The sequence below is a fragment of the Nyctereutes procyonoides genome, unplaced genomic scaffold (assembly GCF_905146905.1).
Source record: "Nyctereutes procyonoides isolate TBG_1078 unplaced genomic scaffold, NYPRO_anot_genome, whole genome shotgun sequence".
In the NCBI taxonomy this organism is placed as follows: domain Eukaryota; kingdom Metazoa; phylum Chordata; class Mammalia; order Carnivora; family Canidae; genus Nyctereutes; species Nyctereutes procyonoides.
Genome location: NW_026575051.1, coordinates 6,321,910 through 6,333,998, shown reverse-complemented (window position 1 = coordinate 6,333,998; position 12,089 = coordinate 6,321,910). Strand labels below are relative to the sequence as shown.

Here is a 12,089-nt window from a genome sequence, read left to right as displayed (position 1 = left end):
GATAATCAAATATGCAACCCAGGAAAGAAGAACATCTCTATGTCTAGCGTAGTTTTAAAGTCACAGACTATTATGGTCCTACGCTCTGCCAATATTGTGAACTGCTAAAAGCCATTCCAGGAATCATCTCCACCTCTCTGAGCTAATCTGGGAAGCACTTTTATCACATATGACAAGGCCCTCTGAGCCTGGCTCATGATAACTAAATTAGACTTCATCCTCTTGAAATCCTGCTCCACCTCAACCACATTATCAAAATTGATAGCTTACCCCAGCACACGGCCATTCCAGCCCCTCATGCTCATTTATCCTAGGATGTCACATATGCTGCTTGTTGGCAGAAGCTGTGGCTCTTTACCAGCTGCCTGTGGCCTCGGCACCATAGCTAGCATCTACTCACAGAAGCCCGCTCTCCCCTTTGCCTTCCAAAGCCCTTACTTGGGCAAGTTGGGTCCCGTCTTTCCATCTATCCACTGAGCGGACTTCTGTTCTTTAACCACCTAACGACAATTACGGAGAGGTACAGCTCTGGGATCACAGAAAGCCTTCTGTTACTCTTGAGAACACCTATGTTAGTAGTTAGAACTTAGAACAGTTGACCTTCTCTGGCTTTCCCCCCTGCTTTTAAGAGTCATAGATGAGGGAGGGAAGGAGAAAGGGAGGGAGAAGGAAGGAAGGAGAAATCCCTTAGTCCAGAAATGCGCAAAGCAGAGAAAGACAAGCCCCCCAGCCTACCCCAGAGAGAAGAACTATGAACAAGCTCCAGGCCTGTCTCTGAAGACTGCAGAGCCTCGCAATCCATCTCCTCGAACCCAATTCCCCATTACCCCTTCTTGTGGGCCTCTTGGAACAGCAGCTTGGCTTTCCATCGTTTAACACGTACCCTCCGTCTTCTTCACATCCCTAGCCAAGGCTTCCGGGCTACCCCACTCTCCCTGGCCACCCCCCTCTGTCTCCTTTGCTCTGTCTACCTCTTCTCCCCAGCTGTCTCACAAAGGTGTGGTAGTGCTCAGGCCTGGACTTCTCCTCTCCTCTGTCCACACTCATTTCCTTACAGGTCTCTACTGTCCTGGCTTTAAGGACCATCTAGCCAAAGGTTCCTAAATATACATGTCAAATCCAGACCTCTTTCTCTCTTTTGAGCTCTCAACTCATAAGATTTATTTGCCTATCTAGATCTCCATTTGGGTGTCTAATGGAAGTTCAAGTTCGACATGCCCAAACCTGAACTCCTGAAAGTCTTCCATAAACCTGTTCCTCCTATAGCCTTCTTGTAAACTCAGTCATCCTGACTCAACCCTTCCTGTCCTACTCTAGACTCAATTCATCAGGAAATCCTGTTGGCTCTATTAACAAAATATATATATGATCTAATATATATGCGTACACACACACACACAAAGATCTGCCCACTTGTCACATCCCCACTGATGCCAGGCAGGTTCAAGCCACCCTCACATCTCACCTGGAGGACTCTAACAGCCTACTGGGTGGTCTCCCTGCTTCCACCTTTGTCCATACCTACAATCTACATAGAAGCCAGAGTGATCCTTTAAAAATATAAGTCAGATCATGTGAAGTCAGATCATCCTCCTCTGCTTAAGACATTCTTATGGCTCTTCTTCCATTCATTTTTTTTTTGTTTTTTGTTTTTTGTTTTTTTAAATTTTTATTTATGATAGTCACACACACAGAGAGAGAGAGGCAGAGACATAGGCAGAGGGAGAAGCAGGCTCCATGCACCGGGAGCCCGACGTGGGATTTGATCCTGGGTCTCCAGGATCGCGGCCCGGGCCAAAGGCAGGCGCCAAACCGCTGCGCCACCCAGGGATCCCTCCTCTTCCATTCAAATAAAAGCCCAAACTTACAGTGGCTACAAAGTCCTCTGTGACCTGGGTCTCTTGTGATTCCTCTGGCCTTACATTTTCCTATTCTTCCTCTGGACCATTCTGCTTTCGGCCACACTGGCCACCACGATTCTGTAAATAGCCCAGGCACACTGCTGCCTTAAGGCCTTTGCACTGGCTGTTCCCTCTGCCTGCGGCACAAGAGTGTCCAGATGTCCATGACTCTCTCACCTTGCTTGAGCCTTTGCTCAGATGGCACCTTCTCAGTGAGCCTATCCTACTTTTTTTGAAATTGCAAACTGTCCCTTCCCTACCACCTAATAATTCCTTTATCTTGCTCTACTTAAAAAAAAAAATTCTCATCACCTAACATTCTGTTTAATTTACTATGTTCTTGCCTATTGTTAAGTCTCTTCCCAACTAGCGTGTAAGCTCTCTGGGAATAGGGATCTCTGTCTGATTTACTTTTCAATGTATCCTATGCCTCCAACTGTGCCTAGAACATGGCAGGCATTCAGCAAAGGCTTATCAATGAATGAATGAAATATCTCTTAGGCTGGCTTAACTGCTCTGCAGTATTTCAGGCCCTAAGACCTTTCTTCACACTGCAGAATTCTGGGGCTGGCTGACTTGGCTATTCTGCCAACTAGGAGGGGCAACCTCTTCTGAGCAGCCTGTCTCCTTCCCTCTTCCCGGCCAGCCACCTGCCTTAGCGCCTTCTATCTGTACAGCCCCATGAATGGGATAACTCCCGTCAGCCTGGGCTCCTGGCCACTTACCTGAAAGTCCTCCTCATCCAAGATCTCCTTTCTCCACTTGATCAAGAAGGCTGCACACACGTAGAGATGAAAATGGGAGAACCCTTCTGGTTCAGACTGGGGAGGGAAAAGACAGTTAGGTCTCCAGGCCCTGACAAGGAACTGGCTTTAGCCCTCTTGGTTCCAATCCTCCCGCAAGGTAGGCATACGGCACAGCACTCCTTCCATGGCTGGGCACACAGAGGCCCGAGCAGACTGTGCAGAGGTCCTGCCCCGGAGACTAAGGCAGACACAGAAGTGGGAAGGAGGTGAGGGAACTTCTGAGCAGTACATCTGCCAGGGCGAGGAGCCTGGTGCTCAGGGACAGCCTGGCATGGAGCACTTCATACCTGGTATGTGTCCCACAGACGGATGGTGCAGCGAAGGGGAAGCTCCCGCATGAGCAGGTTGTTCATCCAACGAAAGGCAAACTGTAGGTATTCGACCTCGTACCTCCTGAAGTGATTATGTACCTGCTCTGAAACAGGAGTGTCATTGGCCCCAAGAGCACAACCTAGAGGACTGGACCCTGACAGTCACATGATCCAAAAAGGCAGTTTCCATCTCTCTTTCCCCACTCCTCCTGGGGATGCCAGGCACAGAAAGGCCACACTGGCATCTGATCATCCTTTGTGTTCGATGCCACCATCTCATAGCCACACTGTATGGTTAACGCAGCCCCACATGTAGTAAAACTAGCTTAACATCCATGGTGATGTTCTAGGTTCTTCCTTCACAGGCTTGCTCTTGCCATAAAGCAGTAGATGTGAGGTTCACTTGGCTGCTTGACCCTATTACTCTTCAGAGGAGGAGTCAGAATGGAGAAGAACCATGGGGGTCACCTTGGTCATCCTCCTGCCGGTGAGGACTTCTTCCTCAGCATCCCTGACAGACAGCAGCCAGCAGGGACTTAAACACTGCCAAAGAAGTTCACTGACTCCATGAAGGGCAGCCTCTCCCACTGATGTATTAAGTGATTCACCAGGGAATGCTTCACCATATTCAGTAGGAACTGGTCCCTTCCTGACTCCCACCCTTAGTGTTTGTGTGGAACTCTGGGACAATCCCAAATCCACAGGATCCCTGTTCTACATGACAGCCCTTTAAATAGTGCTTAATAGCATTAAAAAATTATTATCCTCCTCAGTTTCCTAATCTATAAAATGTGGATAATCATTCATACCTACAAAGGTTTCAGGGAGGATAAAATGAGGAGACAAAAGTGCTTACAACAGCAGCTGGCATGTGGTAAATACATAAGATAATTTTTTGAAAGAATAATAACAATGGTTATTTCTGGGGAATAGAATTTAAGGAAGGGGGAGGATGTGTTACTTTTTATTTTTTATTTTTACAAATTGTTTTTAGTTTTTTTAATGTGCATTACTTCTATAATTCAATCAAACAATAAAGATACATACACTTATAAATCCCCTATCCTAAAATACTATGCCTTTACTTATCAGGTATTTGTGAGGGCAGAAAAAACAAGGATAGGGCAGACAGTGGCAGAAAGCACAGCACCTGCCCTCTGGAACCTGGGATGAGGGATGCAAGAGAGCTGGATGTGGGCCCTGTGCTGGCTAAGGGTGGGTTCAGGGTGATGAGACAAAGATCGAAAAACATCCTATGGACGGATGTGCTAGAAACAACTGTAAATCAGCAAACAAGACAGGAAGACTGAAATCCTAAGTCAAAAAAGGAAGCTGGAGGAACACCTGGGTGGCTCAGTGGTTAAGTGTCTGCCTTTGGCTCAGGCGTGACCCCAGGGTCCTGGGATTGAGTTGCACATTGGGCTCCCTGCCAGGAGCCTGCTTCTCCCTCTACTTATGCTCTGCCTATGTCTCTGCCTCTCTCATGAATAAATAATTAAAAAAAAAATCTTAAAAAAAAAAAAAAGGAAGCCAGAATGAGTGGAATCCACCAGGGAAGGTTTTCAAGAAAAGAGAAGCTGGGGAAGAGAGAAAGATATGCAGTTTCTGTACGGGGAGTCAGATGGGGGGAAGGCAGTGCTTTGGTGAAGCACAAGATCCACGACAGAAAGTCAGGAAATGAGATGTCTTAGTCATGTAGTATCTGGTGGAGTCATAAGAAAGCTTTACAACCTAACTAGTGTTACTGAGCCCACTTAACGGAAGACCTTGCTGTGGTGTTCTAGGCTATCATTATGAAGCTTAATTCTGACTTCTCTTTCTGGGTCTCAGTTTCTTCATCAGTAAGAAGTAGGGCCTCCCAAGTTGTCTTTTAGTTCTAGAGTTCATGATCCCAAGCCAGAGCCAAGGAATTACTGTGAGGCTTCAGCTCCTCAAAGCCACCCTGTTTCAGGAGGAGCCATGTCTCACTTCCTGCCTGCCCCCCTCACCCAGCCCAAACTGGTCACAGGATGCAGTGGAAGAGGCCTGCTATGGGCCGGACTTGAGGAGTGTGCATCAAGCCCAGGAGTGACATCACCACATCAAGGCCAAGGTCAGACTAGAGCTTGATGCTTAAAGCAACGGAGAGCCATGAGAAGCTTCCAAGCAGGATAGAGACATGACCAGAACAGTGCTTTAGAAAGATATGGTTGTGTGACAGAAAGTTTGCAAGAGGGAAGAGTATGGAGGAAGCAAGTCCTTCTAGGAGGAAGCTATAGAAGTCCAGGCGTGGCTGGACCAGCTGTGGCTAGGAAAATGGAGAAGAAATGGTGAATCTGAAAAGAAAAAGAGGGAGGGAGGGAGTAGGGCTAAAAAAAAGAAAGGGTGAAGTGAAAAGAGATGCTGAAAGAGAAAGGATAGAACTTGGTGACAGAAAACAAAAGAGAAAGAACTTGAGGTGCCAGCAGAGCTCCCCTTCCTCTTCCCACCGAGATGTGGAAGGACAAGTGTGTCGCCAACAGCACAGAGTGAGTTGGAGAGGGTGGTGGCGGGCTAAGGAGAGGTCCCAGCAGCACTGCTGGCTTGTGTCAGAATCATTGCTACTGCCAGAGAATTCCTCTTCTTCCAACCTACCATCAATCCGGCTGACAAGCTCTTCCAGCGCCTTGACCTTCTTCTGGATCCCTGGTTGTGCAAAGGTGTAGTTATCCTGCAAATGACATAGAGCCCAGGATGAACAGGGAGTCCAAAGTGGTGCTACCACTCTCAAGGTCACTGAAACACGTTTAAAAGCACAGGCTGTTTTTCCAAAGCTGCTACCAGCGTTCTGAGGAACAAAAGGAAATCGGCAGAACAGCCAGCACAGGAAAGGCCTGGCAGAGTCTCACAATATGGAAGCGAACCGCCTGGCTCGGGGTATATGGGAGAAAGGAGTGGCACACTCGGAGGACAAAGCCAGGGCAACACAGAGACCTCCTCAGAGTCCAGGTGATGCTAGACCTTTTGAAAGCTGTAAAGCTAACAAAAGAGGTGAAGATGGATGTACCAAAACGAGGTAGAGCCATGCTGCATGGGGGACCCTGCAAGATGGAGGAAAGCAAGAAGGTACTTGAAGGCTTGTGGGGCAACCCACAAGGGCAGAACTGGCTCACCTGGATCCCATCTAGTAGTTTGCTCATGCACCAAAAGCTGTCGGCTTCAATGCTTCGAAGCATGTCCTGAGACAAATTGGTCACATCAAAGTTCTCCACATCCTCTTCTGTAAAACAAAAGGTGAAGAAAGTCCAGAGGTCTTCTCTAAAAAATGGAGAAAGACAGAGTTTGGTAACTTCAACAGTGTCCTTCCTTAAAGTCAGGGGAGAGCCAGGCTAAGCTGATGCCAAGGAACAAGGGCATGCCTTCCTCCTTCCCTGGTCAGGTGGGCCAGCATTCCTAGGAAAGTTCTTGAGAATCTCATTACAAGACGGAACAGGCCGCTTCTCCCATCAATTCCACTGGGTCCAACATATCTTTCTCTTCTGCATTTGTTTATTTGGTTTTAGGAAAAGATACTTCAGGCCTTTGATTTCAGAAATTTAGTAAGCTGCCTGGCATACTCACACTTGTATGTAGTGAGAATGCTGGGATCAGATGGCCCCCGTAGCTCATTTTAAAGACACAATCTCCATATTCTGAGAAGGCAGACCCACAGTCTCACCACTCAGAAGTGAAGATGAGTGTGTGAGGGCAGATAGCCTCCAAACCAGTGGGAGCTTCTGGGATTTAATTTTACTAATTTGATAGTTCCTACATGGGGTTATAAATCAGACTGAGAGGATACTCCAGAGGAAAGGGGTTCCATAGACAAATACGGTTGACAAATGGTGCCTTACATCTTCATCACGGAGATTCACAAAGATCATAGCATACAAAAGGACATGAGGAATTGTAACAAATTCTACATTAAGTAAATCTGTTTAACACTATTTATCCAGCACTTCCCAGGCTTCTATAGCCACTGGACCTCTTTTAAAGAGGACCATCTGTTAGCTTCTCAGGGAAACACCACACTAAGTAACTATAGTGAGAGGCAGTCTATCTGGTCTGAAATCCAAGTGGAGATGACATCAAGATCCTCTAGAAACCTGAAGAAGTAAAAGGCCATAGGAGGTTTCCTTCCTGCCACAGAAGTGGAAGTACTAAGAAAGGCTCTCCTTGCCCAACACAATAGGCCACCTCAACCCACAGGCCCCTGCGTGCCTTGCAGAGACCATGCAGGCTTGAGTTCTGCGGCAGAAGCGGCTTTTCTCTTTAGACCCGCAGCTCTATTTTGAAAATAGAACGTTCACTGCAGTCCTAGTGCTGCGGAGACACAGGCATCCGATGAAATGTATTCCGAATCCAGGCCTTTCATTTATGAGAATTATTATGAAGACCTACAACTGAACCCCCCTGGGACAATGCGTAACAATTCTTGGATTTTCATCCTGTATAAACAGCATTTTTTAAAAAACTTATTTATTTATGATAGTCACAGAGAGAGAGAGAGAGGCAGAGACAGAGGCAGAGGGAGAAGCAGGCTCCATGCACCGGGAGCCCGACGTGGGATTCGATCCCGGATCTCCAGGATCGCGCCCTGGGCCAAAGGCAGGCGCCAAACCGCTGCGCCACCCAGGGATCCCATAAACAGCATTTTTTAATAGACATCAAGGGCTAGAAAAACCTTTTTGGGGAGGGTGGGATGCTGTGTAGAAAAATTATAATGCTAGAAACAAACTAAAAGTCTAACTCAAAGTACAGCCACAGTTAATACATGTAAAGTGCTAACAATGGTGCCTGGCACACAGTAGGTATAATAGAGTTATTTCAAATGAAGTTTATTAGGAATTTGTAATGACACAGGAAAGCATGTCACAGTGTTAAGGGAAAAGAGCAAAATACAAAATTATTTATGGTATACTCTCAGCTACTGTACATACAATATTTATGTGTACTTATATAAGCAGAAAGGAAAGACAAAATATATCACAAGGTTTACGGTGTTTATTTCCTAGGTAGTAGGGATAAAAGATTTTTATTTTCTTTAAGCTTTACTAGACTTTTCAAAATGTCTACAATAACCATTATTTTTTATAGTCAAGGAAAAAATGTACATTATTTTAGGAAAAAAGGGGCTACAATTGACTACACTTGCCTTTTATCATCAAACAGGAATAAAGATTTTGTAAACTAACACTAAGCTTGCAGAAACTAAGACTTCAGATAATATACAAAGGTCCACTTGAGAAATCATGTTAAAAAAAAAGCCTGCTAATAAATATCATCCCCCCCCCCCCGCCCAACTTCCACTACTTACTATGTGCTGTATACAAACTATGAACTTAGTTAAATAATACTGAGCTCTAAGACCCGGTTCAGAATTTTCCTTTTTCTCTTTGCTTCATATTACATTTCTGAGATCCTCCCATGGATTCTGACCTACAGGTTCCACCAACCCACTCTCCGGGGCCAAGCGCAGGAGGAGAGTGCTATTTCCTCGAGTGACCGTGGCTGCTCAAACCACTGTCCTGAGCAGTAGCCCCCTCTTTATGAGAAGAGGGTTATTAAAAAAAAAAAAAAAAAAAAAAACACCTCTGAAACCCACAAGAAAGGCTCCAGACAAAAACCACTCCTGCTACTCCCACACACTTCCCAAATGAACAACCAGAACTCCAAAGTAATTTGAGGAGTCTTTTCCAACTTGGGCATTCTACAGTTCCAGAATGTTGCAGTGGAAATGTAACTGGGAAGGGTAACAACAGACAAAGAGCCTGGGTCCCCGAGAACAATGGGAATAAGCCCTGACAGCCTGTGTCAGACAGGATAGCATGTGGCTAAGAGTACAGACTCTGAAGGCAGACTCAAATCCTGGCTCTGTCACTCCTAGGTATGTGGTTTTGGGCAAATGACTTTACTTTGGTGCCTCAATGTCTCCTCGGTTAAGGTGGTAATATCTTAGCGTCATGGAATATTTTGAGGATTAATTAATACATGAAATGTGCTAACAACAGTGCCTGGCACAAAATAAGCATTATGTAAACGTTAGCTAGTATTATTGTCATTAAAATGAGAAACAAACAACCTTCTATCTCTTTTAAGTGATAACAGTATTTACAGCCAAACCTAACTTAATTCCAACATATACCTTAAAAATAATTTTCAAAGCTTCCCATTTCCACCATTTGGTTTAAAGGAGGAAAATCTAACAACGTGAGGTCTTAAGTCAATATGATGCCACTCTCAGTAACTGTACCAATCCCAAATCTTGAGCTGTCCAGGGAGCAAAGGGACCAACAGACAAGACGCTGAGCCCTCTCTGGGGGCCCTGAGTCAGGGCCTCTTGTCTCCCTGTGTGCTGCCCTGATGCCTGGGCTGCCCATTAGCCCTTTGCTTTCACAGACAGTGGGATAGTTAAGCAGCCTTTCAGAGAGTGGGAGGAGAGTTTAGTTCTAGTACTCTGCCTGCTGGGAGGATAAAATTCACACATTCAGTCAAAAACTGTGAGCTGAGTGCACCAGCAAAAAGCAGCAGAGGAAGGGAGGCCCAAATGCTCTCTGAAGAGCTTCATTCAGCATAAACAGTCTGTTCAGAAGGATCATTAAACATTCCACTTGAGAAAATTCAACATATAATTGAAGCTAGAATGGGAAACCATGCCAGCAATGCAGTCCCGAATGAGGGCAGCGTCTTTGGTTGTCATTACAGAGCATACAACAGCCAGGACTCAGACTGAAGGCAATGAGATTTTAAGGATATTTTTATGGCTATTTTAAAAGGCAAAGCATCCAAAAAGAGGAAACCCAAAAGCTCTTTGTAAGAATCAAATTGCCCACTCTGGGCTAAGAAGAACGTGCCCATTTATCAGCTGATAAAACATACCTGAGCAGTGACTCTAGCCAAGTGTTTATTTTTCTGAGAACTCCCAAGTCCTAGGCCTGAAATCAGCCTTGTTTATGTGTCAAAACCTCCCCAACAGCTTTGGGAAGAACTAGTTCTGCTTAAACTGACAAGAGTAACTCGTTTTTTCCTCTTTGCTGTTCTAGGCACTTCCTGGGAACCATCTGTGATTGCAGGGCAATTTCTAGATTTTGTGAACTGTTGGGTCAGAATGATTCAGCCCAAATGGCAGGTAGGAGAGAGTTCAAGGCATCAGATTGCAGATAGCCTTTCTATTTCCCAAAGCCTCTGGTTTACCTAATTCCTGTCTTTATTTTGTTTAGGATTAGACGGGTAAGAATACCTTGCATAATGCTTTTCTGAACACAAAAACTGAGGAAAGAAAAAAAATAAAACGTTGGCCACACATCTAAAGAACCTCATAAAATAAGAACTTAAAACGTCTCATCCAGGAAAACACTACTTTAAGAAAAGTGTCAAGGACTTCATCTGACCACCTATATGTCATCATTTTTTTTTAAAGATTTTATTTATTTATTCAAGAGAGACAGAGAGACAGACAGAGAGAGAGAGAGAGAGAGAGAGAGACAGGCAGAGACACAGGCAGAGACAGAAGCAGGCTTCATGCAGGGAGCCTGATGTGGAACTCGATCCCAGGACTCCAAGATCACGCCCTGGGCTGAAGGCAGGCACTAAACTGCTGAGCCATCCAGGGATCCCCTATGTCATCATTTTTAAGTGCTATATAAATGTAGCACCTGGGCGGCTCAGTTGGTTAAGCATCTGCATCTCCTTCTCCCTCTGCCCCTCCCTCTGCTCATGATTTCTCTAATTAAAAAAAAAAAAAAGTATTACTGGGCACAACTCATTTGCATTTCTGGGCAAGTATATGATGGCAGCAGCCAAGATGAGGACACTACTGCAAACCCTAGTATAGAGAGGGTGGAGGGGCCTGGCTAATTCCTAGAAAGTCAAACAACCTGGCAGAGAAAGGAGAGTACAGAGAGTGGGTCTCCTCTGAGGAGAAGGTCAGAGGAAAGACTTCTTCTGAGGCTCCTACAGAGCAGAGGCCGGCAGGGAGGCAGTTCTGTTTCATGAGGACCACGCCACACACTGTGAGAGAGGAGGCATGCTGTCTCAAAGATGCAGAGAAGCAGCGACCAGGGAGCCCTTCCTGACACTGGGCCTGTCACTCAGTGTAGTGACTAAAAGACAACAATTGACTCAGAATGATACATGATCTCTGGCTATACCCCTACTCAGTGTGGAGTACACAGAGTATACATGCATCATGATACCCTGGTTAAAATTTTATTTAAAAACCAACATACCCGGGGATGCCTGAGTGGCTCAGTGGTTGAGGATATGCCTTCAGCTCAGGGCGTGATCCTGGGGTCCTGGGATTGAGTCCCACATTGGGCTCCCTCTGTGAAGCTTGCTTCTCCCTCTGCCTACGGCTCTGCCTCTCTCTGTGTCTCTCATGAATAAATAAATAAAATCTTAAAAAAAAAAAAAAACCAACATACTCACCACATGTTCTCTATTTTCCTCAGGTTCCTGTATTACTTTTACAGCAAACATTCATGATTGCTGGTTAACTTAGCCTCTTGGCACAGGCTGTAGGACCCTAGATTATATAAACCCAGACTATACGAGTACTCAGGTTAAAAGGACAAAAGAAGGGCCAAGTCCAGCACACACTTAACCTTCTAGGGCTTGTCCAAAGACCAGCCACAGGGACAGGCTGCATGTCACTATGTGGATGTGAACAGGCTTGGGGAAGTCCAGGGCCCCCATTGTCAGCTGCTCAGGGGCTTTTCATCTAGGTTCAAACATCTTGCACATGTTAGCTATCACAATTTCTCTTCTGTTACCATTTCTCACTTATTCGAGGTCTGATGCCAGGGAGAAAGAGCAGGCAGGCAGGCATGCACGTGTCATTCAGCTTACTACCAGGGAGAGAGCAGGCTGTTTTAAAATCCCAGAGATGATAAGCTACAACTTGCACCTGGAAGACTTCCCTCCTATGAAATCAGAAATCTAGCATAGGACATCCCATGAAGTGCACATACCACTCTTGAGTGTCAGGTGAAAGTGGTTTAGCTCAATGATGGAGGGGGCAGTCTCCACATGTATGTGTGTTGCTGGGGAGAGCCTCACATATTCCTCAACTGCCT

At 45.6% G+C, this 12,089-nt stretch overlaps 1 protein-coding gene across 4 annotated transcripts in view; it reads right to left on the bottom strand.

The window, feature by feature from the left end:
- The window catches only part of TBC1D22B (TBC1 domain family member 22B), an 84,455-nt gene that overhangs the window by 23,572 nt on the left and 48,794 nt on the right, over positions 1-12,089 (bottom strand). For all 4 annotated transcript variants that reach the window (XR_008665067.1, XR_008665068.1, XM_055330022.1 and 1 more), the window contains exons 9-12: positions 6,150-6,256; positions 5,632-5,707; positions 2,995-3,122; positions 2,627-2,722 (exon numbers count right to left, since the gene is read on the bottom strand). Coding sequence is in view for 2 of the 4 variants with exons in the window: in XM_055330022.1 (XP_055185997.1) it covers positions 2,627-2,722; positions 2,995-3,122; positions 5,632-5,707; positions 6,150-6,256 (407 nt within the window). In the remaining 2 variants the exon portion in view is untranslated. The remainder of the gene's footprint in view (positions 1-2,626; positions 2,723-2,994; positions 3,123-5,631; positions 5,708-6,149; positions 6,257-12,089) is intronic.